The 27,173-nt window shown below is 42.0% G+C and overlaps 2 protein-coding genes and 1 long non-coding RNA gene across 5 annotated transcripts; 1 reads left to right on the top strand and 2 right to left on the bottom strand.

Annotated features, from left to right (window-relative positions):
• The first annotated feature begins 44 nt into the window (after positions 1-44).
• brpf3b (bromodomain and PHD finger containing, 3b) lies at positions 45-15,711 on the top strand. Of its 2 annotated transcripts, none has more exons than XM_077578339.1 (13): positions 45-635; positions 1,478-3,045; positions 3,309-3,465; positions 3,637-3,771; positions 4,915-5,043; positions 5,177-5,489; positions 7,292-7,591; positions 8,556-9,134; positions 10,974-11,055; positions 11,128-11,216; positions 11,293-11,387; positions 11,457-11,611; positions 14,216-15,711. In XM_077578339.1, the coding sequence occupies exons 2-13, from the start codon at positions 1,502-1,504 to the stop codon at positions 14,397-14,399; spliced, it is 3,762 nt and encodes a 1,253-aa protein (XP_077434465.1). In that variant the 5' UTR covers positions 45-635; positions 1,478-1,501; the 3' UTR covers positions 14,400-15,711. The 2 variants fall into 2 exon arrangements, with proteins under 2 accessions (XP_077434465.1, XP_077434456.1); XM_077578330.1 differs by having other exon boundaries at positions 8,553-9,134.
• On the bottom strand, positions 4,752-6,970 carry LOC144059360 (uncharacterized). Its single transcript, XR_013295639.1, has 2 exons — positions 5,160-6,970; positions 4,752-5,053 (listed from the first exon to the last, which is right to left on the bottom strand). It is a non-coding gene; the product is annotated as an uncharacterized LOC144059360 (long non-coding RNA).
• On the bottom strand, positions 14,857-25,728 carry nr1h5 (nuclear receptor subfamily 1, group H, member 5). 2 transcript variants are annotated; one of them, XM_077578353.1, is made up of 10 exons: positions 25,236-25,722; positions 22,604-22,984; positions 22,382-22,522; positions 19,831-19,955; positions 19,079-19,177; positions 18,921-19,002; positions 18,649-18,768; positions 18,245-18,313; positions 18,038-18,151; positions 14,857-17,327 (listed from the first exon to the last, which is right to left on the bottom strand). In XM_077578353.1, the coding sequence occupies exons 1-10, from the start codon at positions 25,330-25,332 to the stop codon at positions 17,125-17,127; spliced, it is 1,431 nt and encodes a 476-aa protein (XP_077434479.1). In that variant the 5' UTR covers positions 25,333-25,722; the 3' UTR covers positions 14,857-17,124. The 2 variants fall into 2 exon arrangements, with proteins under 2 accessions (XP_077434479.1, XP_077434487.1); XM_077578361.1 differs by having other exon boundaries at positions 17,123-17,323; positions 25,236-25,728.
• Between the last annotated feature and the right edge of the window lie 1,445 nt (positions 25,729-27,173).

The following is a 27,173-nucleotide window of genomic DNA, read 5'->3' as shown; positions in this document are numbered from 1 at the left end:
AGTGACGTCAAGAGGGTGGCCTAAACATACAATCAAGTAGTACAATATTAGACAAACCGGAAATTAAACATTTAGTGAGTTTAGTAAATATAATTTAGGTGATCAGTATTTACCCTGTTAAACTACACAATTCATTACGATTACAATAATAATGTGGTATATGAAAGTAAAACCACTTTCTGAATAACGATGAATGATAGAAAAAAGGAAATTCACGAGTTATTCGCGTTTCGTTTAAAAAGCAATTTTATTTTGAAAGACATACCCGGATGTTATGTGGTAAAACCAATGGCGTTAGCCTGGATTCGTAAAGCTAGCCGGAGGAGGCTAACCCACAAAATTAGGTCGACATTAGATACTCCTATAGTATAATTGCAGATATGTCAATCGTATGCTCGTTGGGTGTATGGGCGTTAGTCCCCAACTCCTTAATCTCCGTTTTACGAAAGGACGAACGCGTTAATAAATAACGACACATACCGGTTGTACCAACAAACTGTAGCTGGCTCAGACAAGTTAGCTTTTAGCTACGGGAGGCCAGCAAGTAAGACCACAGGCTAGGTGGAAACCATTTCTGTAGAAACGCCTCAGACCGCCGGCTGTGGAGCTACTGTGTCACTCAATTAACATAATAGGTAAGAGTGTTTTATTTTAATCAGTAGTCACTTAATAAACTTTAAATGCCTACTAAACAGCGACGATGTGTTTAGTTCTTTCCGTGTCAGCGTAAAAAAATAAAACCTTAGGTTAGTACAGCCTATTTTTCAAAGTTAGCAGCCGAGCTAGCTGTAAATAAAAATGTTATACAACCGCTCTGGATAAGTGTCACGACGCGTTTCTCACGCAAAAGGGGCGTGAGACCATGCTTCAAAATAACAACGGCGAAAGTAAGGTATAAAGTTCTTATTATAGTGTTTTAAAACTGTAAATATGGCTGACAATGTATTCCTGAAATAAGGAGAGAGTACTGTAGGAGGCTGAGGCTTTCTCCGAGGTGATTGGCTAAGGGTGCCTCAATCAAGTATTCCTGAAAGCTGATAGGCTGACTGCCTCTGCGTTTTGGCTATTTCGGCAAGGCGTTCTGTTGTTGAAGTTACAGTACTGTAAACGAAAATGATTCTAACTTTAAATGTTGTTGTCCTCGGCAAACCTCGTCCAAACAAAAAAGTAAGGAGTAAGTTATCAGTAATTCATTGTATATTGGAGGGAAAAAAAGTTTTTTCTATTTTCTAGGGTACAGTATATATATATTTATTGTCTTAACATAAGTTTTGTAAATTCAAATTGGTTACATATAACACACTGTGTAGAAGTAATTAATATTTTATATGTTTACATGATTTAAAATTGTTACCTTGTATGTCATCCACTGGCCTGCGTGGACAACCAACCATTCATTTATCATTAAAAATAGATCTGTTCTCATTTGTGTTCAGATGCCTTATGGCGCTTGTTTTGCTACATTTGTATTCCACAGGAGGGAACGTGTGATCAGTGGCCTATGAGGAAGCCACGTCGGAAAGGCCTGGTGGGCCTGGGATGTGGCAAAGATGACAGGAAGTCCAAGAGGACAGCAGTTGGTGGTTGTGGCGTTGGTGCCCGCCAGCGTTCCCCATCCCCGTACAGTCTCAACGCATCTCCGAGCAGAGAAACACTTAGCTATTCCCAGGCGCAAAAGGTTGTGGAAGTGGAGCTGGATGGCCGGCTTCACCGGATCTCTGTTTTGGAGCCCTTAGCCGTTATCACTGAAGACGAAATGATGGCGCAGGACATCAGTGAGTGTAATAGCAACAAAGAGAACAGTGAGCAGCCATCGCCTCCCGTCAGTGCTACGCAGATTGTCAACAAACCCATCACGCCCCGTGGCCGCCGGAAAGACTCTAAATGTCTATCTTTCAAGTCTCCGCCACCTTCAAAAAAACACTGCGCCCGCCCTCAACCACAAACGCCGGAAAAGTTAAATGCAACGCACAATCACTTAATACCCCTCCCTGAGCCTTCGTTTCGCCTTGTAGACACTTTCACCCATGTGGAGGCACCTCCTCTGCCCACAGCATACTACCGCTATATCGAACATTCGGCCGAGGAACAGGAAGCTCTGGCAGAATACGACATGGACGAGGAAGACTCAGCCTGGCTGGAGATGGTCAATGCCGGCCGCACAGCGCAGGGCTGCGCCATGCTATCGGCAGACACGTTTGAGCTCCTGGTGGATCGCCTCGAGGACGAGGCCTACCAGGAGGCGCGCATTCGGGTGCCCTCTCAGAACGCCATTGACGACGACGCTTTCTGCTGCGTGTGCCTGGACGACGAGTGCCTCAACAGCAACGTCATCCTCTTCTGTGACGCCTGCAACTTGGCCGTGCACCAGGAATGCTACGGCGTTCCCTACATCCCCGAGGGTCAGTGGCTGTGCCGCTGCTGCCTCCAGTCCCCTCAAAAACCCGTTGACTGTGTGCTGTGCCCCAATAGAGGCGGCGCCTTTAAGCAAACCAGTGATGGCCGCTGGGCGCATGTAGTTTGCGCTATCTGGATCCCTGAAGTGTGCTTTGCCAATACTGTTTTTTTGGAACCAGTGGAAGGTGTCAAAAACATTCCCCCCGCACGTTGGAAGCTTACCTGCTACCTGTGCAAGCAGAAAGGTCGCGGGGCATCAATCCAGTGTCACAAGGCCAACTGTTACACTGCCTTTCATGTCACTTGCGCACAGCGTGCAGGTCTGTTTATGAAAATTGACCCGGTACGAGAGACAAACGTCAATGGGACCACATTCTCCGTCAAGAAGACGGCGTTTTGTGAGACTCATTCACCTGCGGGCCAAGACGGCATCTCTGATGAGGAGAGCGAAGGACGCGTGGTGGGCAGCAGAGGCAGGGCCAGTCGAGGACGGAGTGCGTACACGGATGGTCCCGTGACGCCAAAAAAAGGCAGGAAGTCTGAGAGCGATGACAAGATGGAAAAAAAGAAAGGGAAGAAGGACACGGGCTCCACAACACTGAAAAATGCTTCGCCGCAAGTGATAGTGCCTGAAATTCCCACAAGCAGGTATATCTTAGTGTACCGGTATGTCATCTTGGGTGATATAAGCATCATACATACATACATAGTCCTTTTAAAATATGAATATTGTGAACCAAAATATTCAGCATTTGATTTCACCTTATCCACACCCATTAACCAGGGATGCAACTACCCAACGGGGGGGGGGGGGGGGGCATGTTTCTCTACATCATAGCTTCTACAAATCCATCACGGTCGAAACCGTGGAAATGAAAACGTATCAACTTGAATCTCTTGTTGCTCTCCAGGTTGAATGCCATCTGCAAAGGTATTGTCTTCCAAAAGAAGAGCCAATTCATGCAGAGGTTGCATAGCTACTGGTTACTGAAGCGTCAGTCCAGAAATGGTGTGCCACTGGTCCGCCGTTTACACTCTAATGTCCAATCCCAACGGAGTACTGAACAGGTCAGGCTGGGACTCGACCTTATACTTTATACCCCCTCATCGCCTCCCCAATTTTTCTTGACATTCTAAGTAATATTCTAAAACGTATGGGATGTTTCTGGGATGTAAAGTTTATCCAATGATGACATTTGTATAAACCATTTTTTTATTATTATATATTTTACTTTGTAGCCTGAGGTGGTTAGTGAACAAGTATCTGCAGCCAGAGATGCTTTGAGATTTTGGCAGAAGCTTCGACATGACCTTGAAAAGGCCAGGCTGCTGGTGGAGCTCATCCGTAAAAGGGAAAAACTCAAACGAGAACAGGTAATATTGAGCAAGGCTATGTAAGGCTGGATTTACACTGTACGTCTGGTGTACGTGGTTTAGAGCTTATCAGTGTCTCTTTACGTGCCTTTTGGAGTGAGCATTTCAGATATCACTATTTACTGAGCACATTCAAACTCATCATGTCCAGGTATCCAAAATGCAGTTAGACATGTTAAGGAAGTAAACAAATAATTCTAAAACATGACATGGCATTTAGTTTGCCTGGGCTGCTGCTTCAACTTAATCGGTAAATGCAGGTAAACTGGACATGACTCCACTGTTTGCCATCAGCAGTTAAGTACTTTAATCAATTCTATGTATCCGTTATCTGAACCACTTATCCAAATACGACAAATTTAGATTTAATTTACGGTAATGTTTTATGGAATGTGTTTGGGTAGATGCAGGTGTGTAAACATCAGATGTCAGTATTTTGATCAGATCCTCGCGTTTACGCTGATGTTGCCATGTTTAATATCCAATTTAAGTCATGGAAGAGGCCTGATTCCGATTCAGTCCCATGCATTTTTTTTATTTATTTAATTCTATGCTGCCATGATGCATATCACAGTTTTCACCCGAACAATATTGTAAAGCCAGCCTAAATGGGCATGTACTTTGACAAAGTACAATATATGAATATACTTTTTGAGCCTAAAATATTGGCACTTCCATGGATTGCTTGAATTTTACTACTGTGCTTTTTTTTTTTAAGGTATTGAAAATATTTAAAGTGAATGAAATTACAGTGAAGCCATTTGATTAATAAATCAACAAAAGTAAGACATCATAATGGCATATACCTGCTCTGTCCTTTGCTTACTTCTCTTGTGAAAATATTGGTTGTGGATATGAATGGTTGTTGGTCTGTGTGCCCTGCGGTTGACTGGCAACTTGTCTAGGGTGTGCCGAAGTTAGCTGGGATAGGCCCCGGCTCACCAGCAACCTTAGTGAGAATAAGTGGTATCGAAAATGTATACATTTGTGCAATTGGCATTTATTAAATGGTTGAAGTTGACAGAGTACATTTATGAATGTATTTATTTGACTTTTCAAGTTGCTTCTCTTGTTAGACAAGAGCTTGTTTACAGATGCGCATTACCTTCCACCAACAGTCACTTGCCCATTTAACAATTGCAGATAAAAGTCCATCAGGCAGCTCTGGAGCTGCAGTTGACCCCGATGTTGTTGTTGCTCCGTTCAACGATGGACCAACTGCAGGAGAAGGACACGGCTGAGATCTTTGCAGAAGCAGTCAACATCAAAGAGGTCAGACATTCTAAAAATGTCGAGAAGGCATACATGTGTTCCAGATATCTTTGTGAGATTAAGGAATACATTTATGTGTCCCAAGGAAAAAATGCTGATCTTGCTTATTAACTTACCGACGAATGCTCCCCAGGTACCAGACTACATGGAGTTCATAAGTCATCCAATGGACTTTTCGACGATGCGCTCCAAGATAGAAAATCATGTCTACCGTTCTGTGGCTGATCTGGAGGTTGACTTCAACCTGGTGGTGTCCAATTGCCTCCTGTACAACAGTAAGGACACCATCTTTCATCGCGCCGCACTGCGTCTCCGGGACCTTGGGGGAGCCGTCTTGCGCCATGCCCAACGACAAGCCAGCAACTTGGGCCTGGAGCTGGAGACCGGCATGCACCTACCCGAGTCACCGCAGAAGCCAGAATTTGACAGCTGCACATGGGAGGATGGTAATGATGCAGGAGTTTTTTCTGTTTTCTACACAGCGGGCCCTCAACGTCAACCACAATCAGTTCTGTGGCGCTGGTCACCTTCCAATTAGTTCTATTTTGAATCATTGATTACATAGCCCGGCGTTTGATACAGGTGATGTTCAAAATAACCAATGGACATTATTGTCATACAAGCAGATTTTAACCAGGCTAATACATTAATAACAATCGATCATTGTTAATGTCATGAGTTCTTTATTCCACAAGTCTAAAATTAAATCACCCCCTAATGCACTGATTCCCTAATCATGGCACAATCTTTGCAGCGGGAAATGATCCAATGTCACTTAATTTGTCAAAAATGTGTAAGTTATTAATTGTAAATACATCTTTGTTCATCCATCTATGCTCGCAACATTTACTTAAAGAACAGTTAAATGTTCTTCCATTAGTTCCCAGAAGGTTCACTAACTGTAAACCTGTATGTCTACCTATTTCTATACATACAACAGAATAAGTTGTGGCTTTCTTTGTGTATTTCAGCGTTTTTTTTTTTTTTAAATTAAACAGACTCTGACTTCACTCTAAGTATGTCAATTTGGAAGTAAATTGAGTCGAGATATCAGAATTTCTAGGAATTGGCATTACTCAGAATCTCACATTTCGATTAGATTCTGATTCTTTAGGTTGTGATTCAATTCAATTTTGATTCTTTAGGTCAGCGGTCACCAACGTGGTGACCACGGACACCAAGTATAATAACTTCATTAAAGATAATTTCAGCAAATTTGTTAGTGTATATATCAGAAGTGTATGCTAAATGTTGTGGTTCGCTATCAATTTCAATACAATATAGTGAGAAGTACAAATGCACAAATAAGAGCGCATTTAGACATTTTTTAATATTTAAACTTGCCATGTAAACATGTCGCAAGTGACGTCAAATTTTTTGCAATAACATGAAAATGTTATTGTGCGCAGACACATTTACAGGGGAATCATAAATGACCGTAAAAGTAAAATTTAAAAGCAGAAGGCACTCACTTTTTTTTGTCACTCACCATGTTGTTGTGTTATGATGGAATGTGGCTTCCGACTGTACGATACGAATCACCCACCGCAATCCCCCACCATAATGTAAGACATTAAAACATACACAGATATAGTACAACAATCTACCTATTAATCACTAGTGACAAGCACATATGGCCGCTATCCTCCCTGTTGCCAGCTAGCTAAAGGCTCGTGTGAAAAGCTAACAGCCTTCTATGTCATCACTCTGTGCTCTTTTTCAAACAGCACAAACATCTATCCGAGCGTTTTCTTCCGCTTTTCTTGGCTTGTGCACAACTCCTGACAAAAAAAGTTGGTAAAGGAAGCGCAGACGAGAATGGGTGGGGAAAAAATAGGCAGTCGAAAGTGATGGAAATGAAACCAGTAACTGCATGACTATTTGCTTTACCTATAAAGGGTGGTTACGCTAGACAAAAGTAGGTTAAGAGTCTTAACTGCTTTAAGTTACTCCTCTTGCGTCACAGTAACTTCTGGTGCAAAGTCAGTCTTCTCACGTTGAGAATATTTTCCCGAAAGCATAGCATCCTTTGATGCTTCATGAATTGAGTTGTAGGGAGGCGTGCTGATGCCTTGTATTGATACAAAATACATTTTCAATGTCCTAAATGTATATTTTCGGCACAATATTCCCCAAAATGTTGGTCAAATCCAGAGGTTACAAACTTCAAAACGTTCAACCTTTCAGGGACCCATATGAAGAACATGTCAAGGAAGGCGCTTGAGCGAGCTCACTTTTCTCTGCCCAGTGGACAGCGTGCTGAACCCGGATAACCGGCTCCATATGAGCGTGGAGGAGCAGCTGAAGGAGCTGCTGGACAAGCTGGACTTTGTCAGCTCCACGCGATGCAGCGCTGCCCGCACGCGACGCATGCGCCTGCTCCGCCGCGAGATCAACAACATTCGCTTCCGGCAGGGTCCGCACCGCCACAGCCTTCACAACGGCCGTCTAAAAGAACACAGCGATGAAGATGAGGAGGAGGAGGAAGACGACGACGACAAGGCAGGCGACATCAAGGCAGAAAACGGTCTTTCAACGTCAGACAAAGGTTAGTGATCAAAAGCGGGCATGTAAGAGAACTTGCCAGTGCATGTGCTTTTTTTTTGCCCCCCCACCCCACTCTTTGAACCCTCTTTTGTTTGAATGAGACCAGTTGTGAACATGAGCTAACGGCACATTGTCCTCAGGTAATTGAGCCAGGGTCTCCCCCACGCACCAACCCCAACCACCCCACTGTCTCCAGTCTAGTAAGTAGGGGTCCACAGAGTCTCGTTAGCCTCGGCTGCCTCACAACTCCTCTCTCCAAAGTGCACTCTGCTCTCCCACACATCACTCTCATGGACTCACCCACTCTCCATTGGCAACATACTGTACAGCCATGCCATGTCACCCCACTTCTGGTTGGGACGGGCTCATGGGAGTCTAAGAGGAGGGCGGGATGAAACTGATTGGGTCAGTAAGCAGCATGGAGATCCAGCCAGCCCCGGTACGATGGTGCTGGTGGACAGTTGTGAGGGCAATGTTAATTCTTCACACATCTTAATATCGTGTGTGAGTGTGTATGATGTTCCATCCCCCCCAGAATACAGTGGAACCTCCATAAAGTCAAGCGCCATTGTGGTCGTGCGGTTTTGAATTTGGGCAAAATTTACGGCTGTTACATTATTTTTTAAGAATGTAAAAATGTTACTTAAAGTATTTTATGACAGCTTAACCGAGTAACAGATGATATCTAAATACACGTCCTAAGGGGAAAAATGCATTCTAAATTGGAACAAATATGAAGTTGCCCAACGTCCTACTGGTGGCTGTTTGACTTCTGAGGTTCCACTGAAGCTCGAGTCTCTTTGTGCTGTGGTTAGAGTGTTGGGTAGAATTTTGGACCACAGACAAGACGCCATTTCTCCAGTGTGACTACGACACCACCACATCACACGACATACTCAGTGGCCATTTCATGAAGTACATGCAGAGTGAAAGTGAATTTCACGTTTCCTCCTCTCTTGCAGAAGACCTGAAATCCACTTCGCCCCCAACACTGGAACCAACTGGGCCGGCCCCTCCTCCACGAACGGGAGACGCGCCCCTGGAGCCTCCCACGCTGCGGCCGATCACGAAAGAGCCCCCGTTCTCCGGCTGGCCCTGCAAACGCCGGAAGCTCATTTGCGGCCTGGCGGACAGCGATGCGAAACGTGTCGGTTGCACTAAAGCCCAGGAGACGTCGCCACCGCCGAGTTTGCACAACGAGGGGCAGGCGGTGGCCAACGGCCTTCCCGACCTCAGCACCCCCACAAGGCCCCTCGCTGGGGGCGTTGGGCGACGGACTTCTGTGTTGTTCAAAAAGGCCAAAAATGGTGCAAAGATGTTCAGAGACAATGCTTTGCCGAATGGGAAGGGCTCGCAGGATGATAGCACAAGCACCTCACCCTCCGCACCCAACACCCCCTCTACTACTCCTTTGTCCACGCCTACCAAAACCCCTCAGAAAGCCATAGGACCCCCCTGCCTGAATGACCCATGGACCCCGAATCGAGACGTAAGCTCAGATGGAGAACTGGACAGAATGCTGCTGACTCAAAGCATGAAAAGTGGTAAGAAGCTTTTTACCTTTGTTTTTTTTTTTTAACAAATGACGCGCCAACAAAATTATGTGAGATACACATTTCAAGCCAGTTCTTGTGAGAAAGGGGCGGGACTGACACAAAAAGTGTATTTACTCCCTTCGCAGTACACAAATCAGGGATAGGCATAATACAGATAACACATTTTGCTGTACAATGTGCACCATTAAGTACAACATATGTACTTATACGACTATTAGGGGTGTGCCCAAAAAAATCGATTCTCATTTAGTACGATTCAGAATCGATTTTAAATGTCCCAAATTTGTTTTTATTTAAATTATTTTATAATGTCTTCCTTTGTTTGTGTGTGCCTTTATTGGGAGTGCTGTTCATGTTGTACCCGATTTGGCCACTTAGGGACAGTGTGGTTCCACGCGGTCTGATACACTGTTAAGTTGTAGCCACATTAGAAAGTAGAAGGAAAAAGTCATGATCAAGTAATTCCAATAAAAGTTGTTTTATTTTGCAGCGTGGAGCGGTTCATTTGAGTAATAAAAGTGCCTCGAGTAGCGCGCTAATCAGCATTAGCGAGTCAGACTGGAGTAGATCTTTACAATCCCTTGCACATCTATAAATTGAAGCAAAAAATCATTGTCAATCAAATCATTTTGAATCAAAAAGCGTTCTTAGTCGAAAATCGATTCTGAATCGAATCACACACCCAAAAATCGGAATCGAATCGTGAGACATTCAAAGATTCCCACCCCTAAGGACTATACCTATAATTGTCACAGGATGTGCACAGCATCTAACCACAGCAGATTTGGATGACCCACAGATAAATTAGTTGTTGAGATTGTGAGCTGGATCCAGGTCGGTTTGTTTTTCTCGGGGCTTTTGAATATATCAAAACTAGGTGGAAACATTTTTTCATGTTTGGAAGATAAACTACCACTTTGCTATTTCAGGATTCTACAAATGTTTTTATACATCTGTCCATTTTCTGAACCGCATATCTTCACCAGGGTTGCAGCGTTTATGTTGTTATTTGGGGGCCTTTTCGTCAGATTTATGCAAATTTTGATTATTATATCGGAAAAGTGAAACCTAGTTCTCATTTCACTAGCAGCCTGGCATGGCCACGGAAGGCTCTGTTGCATTTTCTTGTGACAAGTAAACATCATTGACTGTGTGTCGCACATTGTATGTGCCTTTTTGTTCTAAATTAGCCCTCGGTATGGCCCGGCCCGACTGAAAATGAGAACTGCTTATGATAGTGATATTAGGTAGCCTTTTTGCTGGGGGGGGGATTATAGCTGAACACTGGAATTGTGTTCATGCTTGTGATCTCGCTGCAGTTTAGTGTATTAAAATCTGCCGTTTGTACTGCAATAGTAGTAGTAATAATAATGAATCAATCAACACCAAAAGACATACAGCAGGTGCACACAAACAGGCAAAAAAAAAAAAGTAAACCTTGGTGTAAGCAGTGGAGGCCTTTCAAAGCAGTCCCTCAGCCGAAGCTAATGCTAGGTTAGCCAAGTCCCAGCCATTAGCGTCTGCCCGGGTTTCACCTTCGGCCACACTATGAGCTAGCTGGTGAAAATGTTTGCCAAGATTGGGGGTCTAACGTTTCCGTGGAAAAACGCCTTCCCTTTCTTGCTTCTATCTTGATCTGCCTTCCGCTCACGTGACTAAACAGCTTTGTTTATGTTCACCATGGATACAGCTAGCACAAAATGTCTGCCACGTCCCAAAATGCATTGTAGATTTGCGTTGTGTTGTGGCGGCCATTTTGGGCCAGCTGTACCCATGATGAAGGTCAACAGAAGTTAAGTGTCCGACATCGCTCTCCTGTGCTTTCAGGACTGACCAATGGCTTCGACAAGCATAAAGACGGCGGGTCCGATTCCGAATACAGCCCCTGTCCGGTCCTCCACAAAGAAATGTAAAAGCATCGTGTGTCATTGTCTGCTCGTCAGACCGAATTGTTGGACTAATGCGACACATTATTTTATAGCGCCTCGCCACCCAAACGAAGCTTGGGGAAACCCGCTCTTTCCAAAGTTGCCTTCCTGGAAATAATCAACGGAGACGGTGATTACACTGGTGGGCGTCCATTTTCTTTTCGCTCAACTTTTCCATCTCTGCACAGTAAATGCATGTGTTTTATTCTTAACCGTAGGTAATGGCGGCCAAACATCTGAGGATGAGACCGAGCTGGAGCCTCTCGACTTGGTTTGGGCCAAATGTCGAGGATATCCCTCCTATCCCGCCCTGGTAGGACAGACTCCAATATCTTTGTCAGCATTCTCGTCATCAGTCTGGCTGACTGCAAGCTGCTTGCAGATCATCGACCCGGAGATGCCGGAAGAGGGCCTGCTGCTCAATGGCGTGCCCATCCCGGTCCCGCCCAAAGATGTCCTCCGGTTGGGGGAGCAGAGGCAGGAGGAGAGCAGCCAGAGACTCTACCTGGTGCTCTTCTTCGACAACAAGCGGACATGGTGAGACACGTATTCCGATAAGATCGATAGAACCCAAGACGCTACTTTTTGTAGCGTGGGCCGATTTGGGTCGGTACTTCCGAGCACTGATTCACGTCAAATCACAACGGTGCCATGTTTCGGTTCGGAAGCATGCCATTCTAAATTGGGATTGTGCAGGAGTAGAAGAGTTGATGATTTTCCATGCCGCACTTGAACGCAACATTGACGTCGCCTACTCGCGCTGGTTTTCACCCGCTAAAAATACATTTCCTGGTTTGAAATCCAGCGAGAATTTTTTGCGGCGCCAAGCCAAACAAAATCCAGTTTCTGAAGTATGACAGCCTCGGCGCCAAGTGGAGGATGGCAATGTCCCCGGTTCATTGCAATCAGTGCACGGCTAGCGGGAGGTGCCGGCGCCATCGGGCTGTCAACCGCCTTTTACAGGTGCAGTACACCTGAAACCGAGAGGTCCGCCTTCCAAATCGAATCATGTTGGAAGGTACTTTATCTTTATGGTAAATATACATTGTAATTTGGAACAATAAAGCTTGTGAGCAAAATATAGTGAGCATTACAGACCACGTCGGATGATTAATTTGAACCCAATTATTCTCTTTGTCCACGTTATGTCCTCTTCCGACGGTCCTTTTTTTGTTGTTGCTATATTTCGAACTTCAAACTCATGGTGCGGCAGGCTTTACGTTCTTGAAAAACAACTGCACAAGAAACAAAGACAACATCAATTATTAATTTATATATTTACTGGTAATGTTTAACTGTACATTGCACAAAACTTTGCTTCACACTTTTTTCCTAATATTAATGCATGTGTATTAATTAGACTTCAGTAATTGTAAAATATTATACCTTCATTTTTGCTATTCCTATGTGGCTCATTTGTTTTAATATTACTCTTAAATAAACAATGACGAACATTTATTACCACTCAAATAAATAAATAACATAAAAAAGAGAGTACAAAAGTACCAAAAATTGGTACCGTTGAGTACCGGTACCGAGAATTGGAACAGTACCGGTTCAAATGTGAAAGGTACCCACCCATCCCTGGTGCTGACGGCAACAAGCAAGTTCCGGTTGGACCAAATGTCTGCTTCCATGTATGGAAAGTTTTCTTTTTAGTTTAAAATGGCTTACCTTAACTGGAATCTCACGTCGCGTTGTGGTCAAAGGGAGAATCCTGGTCACTAATTGCGCCTGTTAGTGAAGTAAATAGTAAGTCCTTGCTAATGGCAGCAGCACATACACGTTGTTATATCACACAATAGTTGCCGTGACTACAGTTCTTCTATTGCTTCCATTTCTTCTTCTACTTTCTTTTAGCGGTTGGCATATACCTTTGGTGCATTCTTGCTGCCTTCTTTAATATGCAATCCGTGTTAATGCATGACTACTTTGGCAGATAGTTTTGGTGCATTACCACCAGTGGACAGAAGATGGCAGTAATTCACAGGACGTCAACACAATTAGGAAAGAGGGATTTTGGCTGTCAAACTATGAAACAAAAGTACGGTATATGTAGAATATGTATTTGTGTATAAAAGATGTAAAGATTCATACACTAAATCAGGAGTCACCAACCTTCTAAGTACTGATACCAGGTTGTTACACACTTGGAAAAATGTTTTCAAATTATTTTTAACTCATTCACTGCCATTGATGGCTATAGACGCCAAAAATTCATTTTAACTATTTCAATTAATTTAACATTTTTTTCCACTTTTGTCAACAAGAGTATGAAAACCTAGGGAAAAAAATATTGTACATTTAGACCAGATACAACATTTGTGATTAATTGTGAGTTAACTATTGAAGTCATGTGAATAATTATAATAAAATAAAATAAAAATTAACAAATTTTTTAATAATCTTTTCTTTTTTTAATTATCTTTTTTCAAATTTAAGTCAATCACAAATTTTATATCTGTTCTAAATGTACAATAAAAAATGTTTTTAGGTTTTAATACTCTATTTAACAAAAGTGGAAAAAATGTTAAACTAATAGTAATAGTTAAAATGAATTTTTGCCGTCAATGGCAGTGAATGAGTTAATTATATATTCTCCATTAACCCCACCCCAAAATATAAAATCTTGGCACTAACATGTTCTATGCAGCCCTGCTAGTCTAAATATGGTACAGTATTCTGTTTAATACTGCGTAAGTAGAATATTAGTTAAGCAGCAAAATCCACCCGTTTTTATCAACATTAGAAGGCGGCCATTTTGCCACTTGCTGTGAAAATGACATCACAGTTGCTCAGATCGCAGGTAACAACCAATCACAGCTTAGCTTCAGAAAACAGGTGAGTTGTGATTATTTGCTGCCTTAAGCACTAAGCAAAATTGCTGCCCCCGGAGCCAGATTTTGCTTCATAACTCCTATTCCACAGATGTAATATGAATCAGAATGTCATGTTTAGACTAGTGAGGCCACGTATAACATATTATTGTCAAGAAATGTTTAGGATTGACGTCCCCTTTAATGCACTAAGGTATCAATCAGGAGAAAAGTACAAAAGCGGCCCGAGCGTTGGTGTGCTTTGGTCCACCAGATGGCGCCACGTTCTTAATTTTTTTTCACACATCTGTCCTTGTACCCACAGGCAGTGGCTCACACGTGACAAGGTGACCCCCCTGGGGGTGGACAACACTGCGGACAAGCTGCGCATTATGGAGGGCCGCAAGCCCAGCCTGCGCAAGTCTGTGCAGGTGGCGTACGACCGCGCCATGATCCACCAGAGCAGAGTGAGCCACAGCCAAGGTTTCGTCACCTCCAACTTCCTGTAGAGCCTCTGCCGACATGCCCCGCCCCTCTCCGCCAACCTCATGTATGGCCCCCCAGAGTCGTGTGTCCGCTTCTACTGTACGTCCTGCAAATCAAGTCTGCGGCGTGTTTGTGTGCGACGATGAACTTTGAAACAATATTTATACCAAGTGCGGAGGACCTATGAATGGATCACTGCCATCTTTTATACAATAGCTTTTTACACTTTTAATCTTTTATGAAATACTCTTGTACATATCAAAGGTACACTTAGTGTGCATTATGTTTGTAAGATGAAGTCTTGGTGACTTTGTGTTGCTCGATTCAATCAAGCCACAAGGGGCAACGTGAGTGAGGCGAGGCGGTTTATATTTGTGGAGGATTTGTTCCGGATTTGCTGCGTTGTATGTGTGTGTGTGTGTGTGTGTGTGCGTCCGCGCGTGCATGTGAGTGTCAGTGAACACAATGAATGAGCCATTGTTCACAATTATGAATTCTCTTCTTTTGATACAAGAGAGAAATTATTTATTTATGAAAGACAAAACTATAGAAATGAAATTATATTGGTAAAAGCAATTATATTTAAAACAAATTGAGTGGTTTAAAATAATAAACATTTTAGCAGATAAATATCACTGACGTCGGGCAGAATCCTTAAAACATGTTTAGTCAACCATTAACATCGCAAGAATAAGCCATTTTCAACACTTGGATTTTATCAATAAGTGTTCCCTTGTGCAATTTTACAGGCATTTTTTTTTAAGTAATGTACCTATTTTATCAAATTTATGAAGGTTTGAACATTGAGAATGTTTAAACGAGAGCGGAATGTGAGGAATTGTAAATGCCTTAATGAGAAAAGTGTATATAAACTGTGGTGAGGGGTTTTAAAGCCTTAAAATATTTATAATAAATGTAAAATATAAAGCTATCTACTTCGCAGATTTCATTTATTGCGGGTATTTTTTGGAACCTAACCCCAGCGGAAAACGAGGGAACACTGTGTATTTGTTTTTTAAATAATCATACTAAAAAAAATAACACCCACACTGTGTAGACTGACCAATAGTTTAGATTTGTGAGAGAAAAAATGTGAATTTTACCAAATTGTGAGTTTGCAGCCTGACGTCAGGGATATATATGCACATGGATTGTTGCTCTCAACATGGCGCCCATCCCAACACAAATATTTATTATTAGTATTATCAAATTTAAAACCCTACACCTTCATAAGCTTGTGCATATTTTCTTCTACCCACCAAATACTTTGTTTGAATCCATAATTCCTCATTTTGGGGAAAGAAATGCTCTATTAAAACCTTTTGGAATATCTAACTGTGGCTTGTGATCTTTTTCAATTGAAGGCAGTTTTGAAAATAGTGTGAGAATGCTGAGCTTAATGGCCAAAGACAAATGAATGGAGTTGCCCTATGATTGGCTGGCAACCACTCCAGGGTGTAACTTGCAACTGGGGCTCGCTTCACTTCCCTCATCTGCCTCATCAGGACAATGGCTGTAGAAAATGGATGGCTGGACGAAGTCGGGCAGCTTCCTGATCATGTCGTACTCGTTATGATATGGATCTTGTCATCAAACCGTACTGTAGAATTGCCATACTAAAGGGAGTTGCTATCAAGTGGCACCGGAGGCATTGAGTTTGTTTCAATGGCTACGGGTTGAGGACGCACACAATTTAAATGATTCTTCTCCATCAGGGTTGGCAAACTTGTGCTCAAGGGTCACATTTGGTTTTTAAAATTAACAGATAAACCAGTTATCAACAATAATTTATTCTATTATTTGTAATTCATTTATTATAATTAATTTTTTTAATATATTTTTTTATGCTGTATGTATGGTATATTGCAGGTTAATTTTCATAACAAAAAAATCGCATTTTTAATTGTATTATTCTCAAAAATTGTTATAAGCAACAAATTATTTCAACAAGAAATGTTACATGTGTAGCTCAATTTGATAAAACTATTCTTATTTTTAAATATATCATAATTAATTTGGTTGTAATTAATAAATCAATTTTAAAAGTGAATTCATATCCGTAATATTATTTCTATTAGTGATGAAATACTGCATTCTTATTTTATTTATATTTTTCAAATTAATGCCATTATCACCAACTAACCAATTATTTGATCCTTTTTATAAACTACATACTGTAAATGTCAAGTGTATGAAATATTGTATACTTTAAAGATAAAATAACTATTTTGTTTTAATTTAATTTTTTTTATCATTAAATGTAATTGATTTATAAACATCTGAATGAATTAAATATAGTACAATTATTTGTTTATTTTAGTATTTTTTTATGTTACTATTTTCAATGAATCAATTAACCATTATTTAATTACCGGTACTTAAACCAGTGATGGGCACCTGGCGGTCCGCGGGCGACCACACTCTGAATGGCTACTTGATTCATTTGTGACCGATGACCCCCTCCAGCATAGTTGCCCCCTCCCTGACATAAATGAATAAAATAAATACAATACATTCTAAAGGGATAATTAATGTAATGAATATGATAGGACTCAATCATATAAGTGCTCTGTGGTGCAGACTAAAAATCTGAGTGGTCCGTATGTTGCCTGCAGACCAAACTTTACCCACCCATGCTCGAGAAGGAATCTATAAAAGTACTGGAATGTACTAGCAGAGCTGCAGAAGCCAACGCAGGTGATCTGAGTGCTGGTCAAAAGACAAAGAGATCTTGCGCTTGATCCCTCATCAGGGTCCATAGTTGGGTCGGGTCAAGAGGAGGTAGTTGTGACGGAGGGTCCGAAGCTCCGTCAGCCGGCCCAGAAGACGACCGAACCTCCGCGGCCCGCTTCCCGCCACTCCAGTCTGGGTCCCGCACACGCGAGACAGCAGGTCCAGGATCAGCTCCTGCATTTTTTCCACGTAGCTGGCGGCCAACAGCGACGTGCTGTCTGCAGGATGGACGCACCAGAAGATCACCTCAAGCACAATGGTAAACTCACCTCTGGTCACTATTTTTATTTTTTTTTTAAACAAGTGAACGGTAGGCCATATGTGCTGCTTTGAAGACCCCCTTTTTCTTTTATCGCTTAATTCCTTACGCCCCAATATTAGATTTGGCAGAGGCGTCTTTTGTTGAATTACAGGTATAATTCTTTAATTTAAACAAAGATACGATAAATCTATTAAGTACGGTCTCAAAAGTTCTTCAAATTCGATACTATAAATGTATAGGATCGTACGCTGAGAAACGTTTCTTGGGAGGGGTAATATGGCAGCCTCGTGGCTTCAAAAGTCTTGGCCTATCGGCTTGAAGTACTTCCTGTTTTTTCTTCTTCTTTTGAATTTACAGGTCAACACAATATTGTACCACCACCTAGTGGCTTAAAGTGGAACTAGACCACAAAATAAAAAAAATAATTGAGTTGTAAATGGACAACATATAATTGCTTGGTAACTAATTAAAAATTTTATTAGACTAAGTGAGCTTTTTAGCAAATAATTTAGCATAGGTCCTCCACCCAAACCCCACCAAAAAAATAATAACATGATAAGGCATATTTGTGAGGGGTTCACTGTAGTCCTAACAGAGGTCAATTTATTTTACTCTAATCCACAATTTACAGCAAATGGCAGTAATTGTTCAGATTATAATTCTGACCTGGGCAGAGCAGAGCGGTGGCACCGAGCAGGGTGTACTCGACCTCCGTCACCTGAAGCGCCAGCATGCTGTGAAAGAAGTTGAGCACGGAGCCCAGAAGATCCTCGCTGTGTCCTGTCCACACACACACACACACACACACACACACATTTCTTTTGACTTTCTTTGGTCTGCCACTAATGAATTTAATTTGTGACTGATATTCACTTTGGAAATTGTCTTTTGAACCGCCAAATCTCTGACAGCTGTGTGTTGGCGTGCTGAAAAACTGCAGTGCTGAAAAAGAGACAATTGGAAATGAGTGTGATATACACACTATAAATATAAATGAATAATTAAATATAAATTATTATAATATATAAAAATATACACACACAAAAAAAAAAATTATAATGACAAACGTCAAAGTGCAGTGCAGTGTGGTAGCCCCAAATGTTCATCAAACATTATAGATATCGGGTTTATTACTAAAAGCTTGATTTATAGGTAAATATATAAAATAAATTTGATATATGAAAGAAAACATCAGTAACCAATGCTTTGCATTCAACACTTTGAGAATCACTGGCCCACCCTAGTGAAGTCCAACTGGTCTCGACTTGTGTTCTCACCTGCAGCAGGCTTAGCAGTCGGGTTGCTGGCGAAGTTTTGGGCGGACAGCAGGAACATGAGGTCCAGTGAAGATGCGGACAAGAGGCAGCGCTGGTCTGACAAGTCCAGCAAGTCCAAACCTGAGTGGAAAACCAGCCATTGGATTTAACATTTATCATAACTCAGATCCCAAAAAATGTTCATCGACAATAAAGTACGACAAGTTTGCACTTTCTCCCACAGTCAACAATATTTACGAATAATATTCCTGCAACTTTCTCGAGCATCTTACCAGGCACCGTCCTGGCAAATTGCAGGTGAGGCGTAATCTCCGAAAGCCCCTCCCCTTCGTGTGAACACGGCCAATCAAACATCTAAGCACAAACAAAAGGTGAGAAGAGCACACACACAAAAAAAGGGCTGCTTTTGGACGAGATGTGGTGTCGTCACCCTGCAGCGGTCGCTGTACTCAGCTCGACAAGCACGATGAGCCTCCACCATCTTGTCCACTGTGTGCTTCTGTTCTCGGCTTAATGTGCATGAAACAACCTGGTGGCGCAAAATCATCAAATAGTTAACACTGGCCGTAATACTGGAAACTTTGAGTCCACAGAAATTGAAAGTATAGATATCTTGACACAAAATAACGTTGGTAGAAGTTATGGTCACCTTGTAGAATACTGTAGAAGTATCTGACATTTGTTGTGCCAGTATCAAAAAAAAAATTCTGATATGATGTACATAGTATATGTACAGGAAAATTAAAATTGGTTAGAAGGTTGTTGTTGTTTTGGTTAGTTTCATTGTTTTACTTAGTTTAGCTTAATGGTATACTTAAGTTAAAGATTTGCGTGTTGACTAATGAGCAAAGTTAGCTAGCACATGTTAGCCGTTAGCCATGTGCCTAAACAAGGGTTTAATATAAATTAAAATCGCGGGACTCGCTAGTGCTCTGTGGTTCAGGTATTATATCAACAAGCAATTTCTTCTTGTTTTTGTAGTGACTAGTAACAAATGTGGTTAAGGGAAAATGTATCAAAGTAAAAGCTTACGTTTATTCAAGTGAAAGTTCCCAGAAATTCAGAATAACAAAATGGAGTCCAGCTTCATAACAGTTCTAAAAAGGTACAGTATTTGTACTGTGTTACATTACAAGACTGCTCCCCAGTAGACAAATGAAGCATCCATTCGTAATTTCGTACCTGTCCGTGTAGTCTGCTGGTGGAGCTGACCTGCTTGCTGTCAGCGCTCTCGTCTTCCTCCCGTCTTCTTGCTCTTCCTCCTTTCCTCAGTCGTTTGGACTGACACTGAACCTCCGTCAGAAGACCTGTGGAAAGGATGAAGGAATTCATTACTATCCCTTCTTCCTCATTCGCTAACATTCTGCTGGCCAATGTCATTTAAACCATAACTATAAGTTACTAATGGGACTGTTTCTTTTAACCAATCAGATTTCAACTTCAGCGGTTCGACTCGCAAAACACGTCGTAGTGATCCACACACGTTCATATTTAATAATCAACATATTTGTTGAATATAATGCCTTTGATTTTCATTTTTCATGTTTGTGTCATGTTGGATTTTTTTCTATAATTGCCACGTGACCGTGATGGTATTCATAGCTGCATTAAAGCCCAGGTACAAATTTTTTTTTAACATTCTGTGGCATTTTTAAAGGTTCTACAACATTCTCTGATAGTCTATCGTGCAAAAATGTTCAACATTATTTAATATTCTTCAAAAAATATGTGACACTTTGCAACACCCTCCAAAATTCTTAAAGTTGAAAACCTACTGCAATTTTTCAACATTGCACTGCAACGTTCTCCTACATTTGCCTAAAATTCTGTGACATGCAATATTTTATTATTATTATTAAAATTATGTAATCTTGACTAACATTCCGCTAACACTCAATGTTCTGCAGCTTGAAAACATTTTCTAACATTCTTTCATCTCCACAACAGAATCCAAACTTCTGCGATGGTCTTCAACCTCCTACAACATACATCAACACTATCCGATACAGTTCGCAACATTCTTCAACAAAACTGTCAAAATTATACAACATTCGTCGTCATTCTCCAAAATGCTATGATGCACGTAGAATTCTGTAACATTCTCCTACATTTACAGCATTCCCTGCAGTATAATGCATACCTAATGCATTCTACAATATTTTCCGTCTTACACGTTCTTCAACATTCTCCAACATTTTCAAGAATCTGAAACATTCATAAACACTCTCCCAAATTCTTCAAATTGATCTTATATTCAGCAACATTCTTCAAAATTGTACAACATTCTACAATATTTTCTAAAATTGGGCAGCTTTAGCCAACAGTCAGCAACAACAACATTCTGCAGGTACACTGTACTATATATTCTGCAACATCTTCAACATTCTTAATAATGTTAGAAAATTCTCCAAAAATTTGACACTGTTTTCCAAAACTCCCCAGCATTCACTTTATATCATACAACAATTTGCAGCAATGAGTCTGCATTTTCCGTTTACCAACAGACACGGGCATTAGCAACTTTTCAATCCCCATAAAAAAAATAAAAATAAAACTTTTTTAAAAAATTCACGGTTGACCTTTCAGTGATTTACCAATTTTGATCATTTGTCTCCCACTAGCGGTAAGCGGAAGAATTACTACACCAGTTCATTTCAGTTGTATATCATTTCCTGCTACAACATAATTGTGTTTAATCTTTAAGAACTGTATGATTTTAAACTTTAATTTAGGTACAATTTTGATTCAACTTTTGTGTACAATAAATTTTATTCCAAGCACAGCCCCCCCCCCTTTTTTTTTTTCGTTTGAGTGATCGGGCCCTATTTTGGTTGACTGGGACCTGTGCGTTGGATGTAAAAACAGAAAACTTAATTCTGGCGGAGGCACGAGTCTAATCTATAGCTGCCACACCCCCAACGCACCTGATATTTTGCTCACAGAAAGTAGACCGTGTTTGGCGTAAAACAGCGCATCTTCATTTTTAAATGTTTTATTTTTTAAGTCTAATTTAGCGTGTCTGTGAATTTGGTCGACCATGCTGTGAGTCACTAGGCGTTCCACAGACCGAGGTCGTTTTCTATTACACGTCCCCTGGCACATCTGCAAATTTGTTTACAAAAAGTTGACTATATTTGAGACTCGGTAAAACCACAACTAACTGGTGGCGCAGGTGATGTAATGCGATTTTGGTGGATTTGATGGCAGCGCAAGCGGACGTGTGTGGTGAATGCTAACGTCAAGCTCGGCGTGTGCTCTGACCACCCAAGGCAAATGAGGGATATAGCTACGATTGGACGGGACTGCAATGCCCCTTTTCACCCAGTTCTACATGTGATAAGTCTAGGAAAATCCGAAAAGAAAGACTGCGCTTTGCACTAGACTTGCACAGAGCATGAAAACAATTACATTTTACAGTGTCTTAGAGTAATACTTTACAGCAGGTGTGCTCAAGTTGGGTCCTCAAGAGCCCCTTATCCAGCCTGTTTTCCATGTTTCTCTCCACTAACACACCTGATTCATGATCAGGATCGTTATCAGGCTTCTGCAAAGCTTGCTAATTAGCTGATTATTAGATCCAGCTGTGCTGTAGGAGGGAAACATGGAAAACAGGCTGGATAGTGGCTCTCGAGGACCAAACTTGAGCACCCCTGCTTTACAGGAATACATTTATTTATTTTTTAACCTATGGTAATTGGCTTGTGTGTCATCAGTGGAATACCCATCTACTCACACTCAGCCAGCATTCCCACAGCGCGGCACTTCCTGAGGCGACAGTCTTGACATTTCCTCCGCATGTACATGTCCATCTCACAGGCTCCGCCTCTCTTACAGTGATACACAGCTTTTTTGGTCACACTCCGCCTGAAGAAACCTGCCGACATTCAGGTGAGAAAGGGAAAACTCCATCACTTGACAACAACGGCGGTCGGCGGCGTCATGCGGGAGCTGTCACCTTTGCATCCCTCGCAGGTGAGAGCGTTGTAGTGATAGCCCGACGCTTTGTCCCCACACACCACACATAGCTCGTCATGACCTCGGATCCTCCCGACGGACCCCACGCGTGGTCTCCGTACCACAGGAAGGCCTGCTAACCCGAGGCCCTGAGGCAAGCATTGGGGGTCGGTGGGGACACGATCACATGGACCCTCCAGGAAGTCCGAGCCAAAATGATAGAGAGCGTGGCAGGGCTGCGAGGAGGACGAAGATGTGGAGGATGACGGAGAGCCGTAAAGTGGGAAGGACAGACTGGCTGGATTGTACTGATGTGGGCTGTAAGGGAGCAGCTGGAGGTCAGGGTCCGGCAGTGGGTAGCCCAGAGGGTCAGCCAACATGTCTGAACGAGAAAATAAATATGTGACTATTTAGAATGAAATCAAATTATAATAGGTTGTGTGCTTCATGTTTAGAAGAAGAAACACAAATAGGTGGTGACTCGAATTGAGATGCGAATTAGCCGTTAAAAACGAATGCCGAATCAGAAATTTCGGATATGAATGAGGATGGAAGGATTGAAGGCAACGTGTGCGGACAGCGCACAGCATCGTGTGACGTCACGTTCGTTGCGTTCCGGAAGTGTTTGTGTGTGTGTATGGGAACGTTCAGCCAACTAATTAGCATTAAACTAAACGGTTACGCAATCAGTCAATAAAGCCCATCTGGGCAGTGTATCAACGCCTTAGTCGTTGGGCTACTCCGTTGTCAGCCTCTGACGCCGTCCCAGCGCAAAGGAAGATTGCAAAATTGAACGCTCTGGACTGGAGCGACAAGGACTCGCAAGGGTTAGCTTAGCGCTAGCTAGCTAGCTGAGATATATGACAGACACGACACAGATAAATTTAAAACTTTACAAAAAAAAAGTGAAAAGAAAAAAAAACTAAGTACCGGGTAAGTTATTTTAAACTAAAAATGAAAATCTTTCTGTAGGTTGACGTCGGCCACATCTACAGTCCGATATGTTTTCCAAAAAGTGTATATGAGGCTAAAGCACTTTGGTCAACATATGGTGCATTCCATTTACCATTATCATCAAATTGGATTTTTCCTTTTTTGGACAATGACATGTTTTTGGCAAAAGTACAGTTAGTAAGTAAGCCATTTGAATTGATTTGGGATTCGGTGGTTGTGGAGCAACCCACACAATTACCAAGCAACTAGCAATTTCTAGTTGCAATTTACTCTTCTACATATGTCATGGCTGAGAGCATGTGACGGTTTCAGAAACAGGATGCAGCTGAAGAGGTCCCGGTGACGTCGGCCACATTTTGGTGTCTGCATATGTCATTTAGTGTCTGCTCAACGCTCACTCTAAAGATGTCTGAAGTGCTGCCTCATGTGAGAAAATATTTGAGTCCATTGGCAACCTCCTAAAAATGCAGCTGGGCTGAAGGGAAGATAAATGATGATGTGTGTTATCAGTCAAAGGATTTACAGCTACAGTAGTAGTCTTACCACCCCCCTCTGTCACTTTCTGTTTCTTACCAGATGTTTCTTGTCGTTATCGGACCATGCTTGTGTATGTGTATGTGTGTGTGTGTATTGGGGGGGTGTCATATCATGTGACCAAAGTGTTTATAAACCATTAGAAAACTCTCTAAACACCCCTCGCATCCCTCCCTTCCATCTGACATGTTTGGGAGCCAACAACAATCTGACCCCACCCCCACCCCCGCCCTCATCAACCCCCCCTCCCCCCTATTAGCTCCAGCCCTGAGGGTAGGCAGGGGGCCAACAAATGTTTGGGGGTGGGAGTGCTGCCTCCTGCATGTCGGACCTTCCTGAGTGAGTCTGCGTGGCAAATAAATACAATTCATCAAATGATGAGACGTGCACCTGTTTGGAAAAGGGGTGTTTCCCTCCATACTGTATACAACAAATTAATGGATAACTAGTTCTGAAATCCGAAGCCAGTAGAAACAAAAATATGGTTCAACTAGCAATAAAAAAAAATGGTTGCAACATGATTGAATGTGAAGACAATTTGCAATTTTGTTATTTTAGTAAGAAACATGAAGTCGATAAACATGATTTGGCTTTGAGGGCCATATAACATGATGTGGTGGGCCGTATCTGGCCCCCCGGGCCTTGAGTATGACACCTGTGGTAGACGAATGGGATCACATAGAAAATATTATTGCAAAGAACAATTTTGGACTTGACTTCTACTTTAACTAACTTTTTACAAAGTTCTGTTTACATTATTTCCTGTGGGGAAAATTGTTTGTCGAGAAGCTTCTTTTGATTTCTAGGAACACGTTATTTTCAAAAGAAAATGAACAAAATTAAAAAAAAATTACTCATTTTGTTGGGACACACTTCCTAAAATCTCTTCATAACACCACATTGCACCTTATTTTATTTATTTTTTACTAAGTTCATTGTCTTGTAGAAGCAAAACTTCACCTTCATGTTACAATTCCACAAGACCACACACTAGGGTCAGAGTGCAATTTCTCACTTTCACTGAATAGTCAACTTTGTATCCTAATTTAAAAACAAAATAAGAGCTAATACTTTTGTCTTCCATCTCCCATAACTAAATCCAAGAATATGTATTTTTTATGATTAAGAAGAAGATGAAGCCTCACCATAGAACTGTAGCTGCTCTGACGAGCAGTAAGTGTCGGAGGATGAGAGAAAGCCTCCCGCTGAGAAGTTCATGTCCAAGTCCGTCCACTCTCTCATCGGAACCCGAGAGTGTCTCTCTGCTTACTGACTGCAACTTTTCCAACTCACACAAAATGGTCAAGCGTGACACAACTCATGCAACGATCTCCACACACACGTCAAATTTCATGAAGTATCTGGGAAGTCGGGAAGTCGGGGAGAAAAAAAAACATTCCACAATCCCCCAGGAGCAGGTCTCTTAGCGGTCCTTTTTAAAGCGGAAAGACGAGTCCAGCTGAGGCTTGTTGGATTCTGTGATAGATGATGTGTTGGAGGAGGTCCGAATGCGGCCCCCCCAGAGGTTACGACCAAAAGGGGGAGAGGGGACACCCAGCAAGAGGACTTGGGATGTGACCGAGATCCAAACAGCTGGGACTGACTGGGACTCTGCAATTCAGGACATGTCCACATTGGAGGGAAAGATGGTGACCTTTCACCTTCTTGGCAACACCATGTAAATCTGATGGTTATTATTATTATCGTTATTATTATTATTACACACACCTGCACTCACACACGTATTAGGGTGAGATATATAAAATATACATGGATGGGCTTTTTGGAGGCTTTTACAAACAAGCGCTGCTAATTAATTATTTACTGTGTGTATATTTGCATGTGTGTGTGTTGTTGTGACAAAACCTTGGGAGTGTGTTTACTTTGCCTTTTGTTTATCACTCATCTGTTTGTGCTGCAGTTAATATTGGACAGAAGCTTTTTTTTTTTTTTTAAGGCTTGGAGGCGTGCTTCTCCACTTCCTCCCTCTAACCCTAAGGATGGCATGACCCCCCCCCCCCCCCCCATGCCCCTTCCACCCCACCTACGAGACGCGTGGCTTGTCAATCACAGCGTGACATGCAGCGTGCCCATTCAGGATGTCATGCGTCGTTTTGGAATGCGTCCAACTTTGGCGACTCAGCCAAAGTTTGCTCCATGTTGACGTCATTGCGCAAACACAAAGAGACGCTGAACATGGTGGACAACAAATGAATCACGGCGCACCTTCAGTCACGTGCAAGCCAATCAATGCCTCGTCAGTCCAACGAGTGGTGCTGGTGTTCTTTCTTTCACGTGTGTATTTGATAATTAATACAGAGTAGTCAAGTCAAATGTAATGGGCTTATTGTGTTTTGTACTGTAAGGAACGAACTAACTAAGTGTATTGTGTGTTCCGGTGTTGGCATTTCTGTTTAGCACTCTTATGTCCGACTGTTGGTAAACGCAACATAGGTCTCGCGGGAAGAGAGGGTCTTTACGTGCGGCTTTACGTGTGCGTGAGTTCTGGTTTCCGGTGTTGGCTGCGGCCAAAAGGGTGACATCCCAACCAACGTTTGCGTTCTTGCAAGACGTTACAGTACGGCAGAGAGAGTGTTGTGGTTATTTTTGTGGAGTAAATAGGTTAATTGAATTAGCAATAATAATGTTTATTATTAGCTAGTAGTTTTATTAAATTTCTTGGATCACACAAAGGCACCTACTAAAGGGCAAAGAAGGTCTTACTGTCGACTGTGAACTTTTATTTGTTTTGTTGAGGTCTGCTTTCAATGTTTTGTATTGGAAAAGATGAAATGGATAGAAAAAACGAGAAGAGTGGGGGTTGAGCCATGAGAGGAGTCAGTTTTGAATTGGTTGTTTACAAACACAAACGGACAAAACTAAAGACCCCACCTTTAAAGCTGTAATTTAGTGATTCTCTATTTGGAAAGTGGGCTCCCTCTACTGGTACATGAAAGAATTACTACCTAAATAAAGTTTAGTTGTATTTAACGTGCGGCACGGTGGGCGACTGGTTAGCACGGCCTTCCTGGGTGGAGTTTGCATGTTCTCCCCGTGCTTGTGTGGATTTTCTCCGGGTACTC

The sequence above is a fragment of the Vanacampus margaritifer genome, chromosome 1 (assembly GCF_051991255.1).
Source record: "Vanacampus margaritifer isolate UIUO_Vmar chromosome 1, RoL_Vmar_1.0, whole genome shotgun sequence".
Lineage (NCBI taxonomy): Eukaryota > Metazoa > Chordata > Actinopteri > Syngnathiformes > Syngnathidae > Vanacampus > Vanacampus margaritifer.
This window is presented reverse-complemented; position numbering and strand designations above follow the sequence as displayed.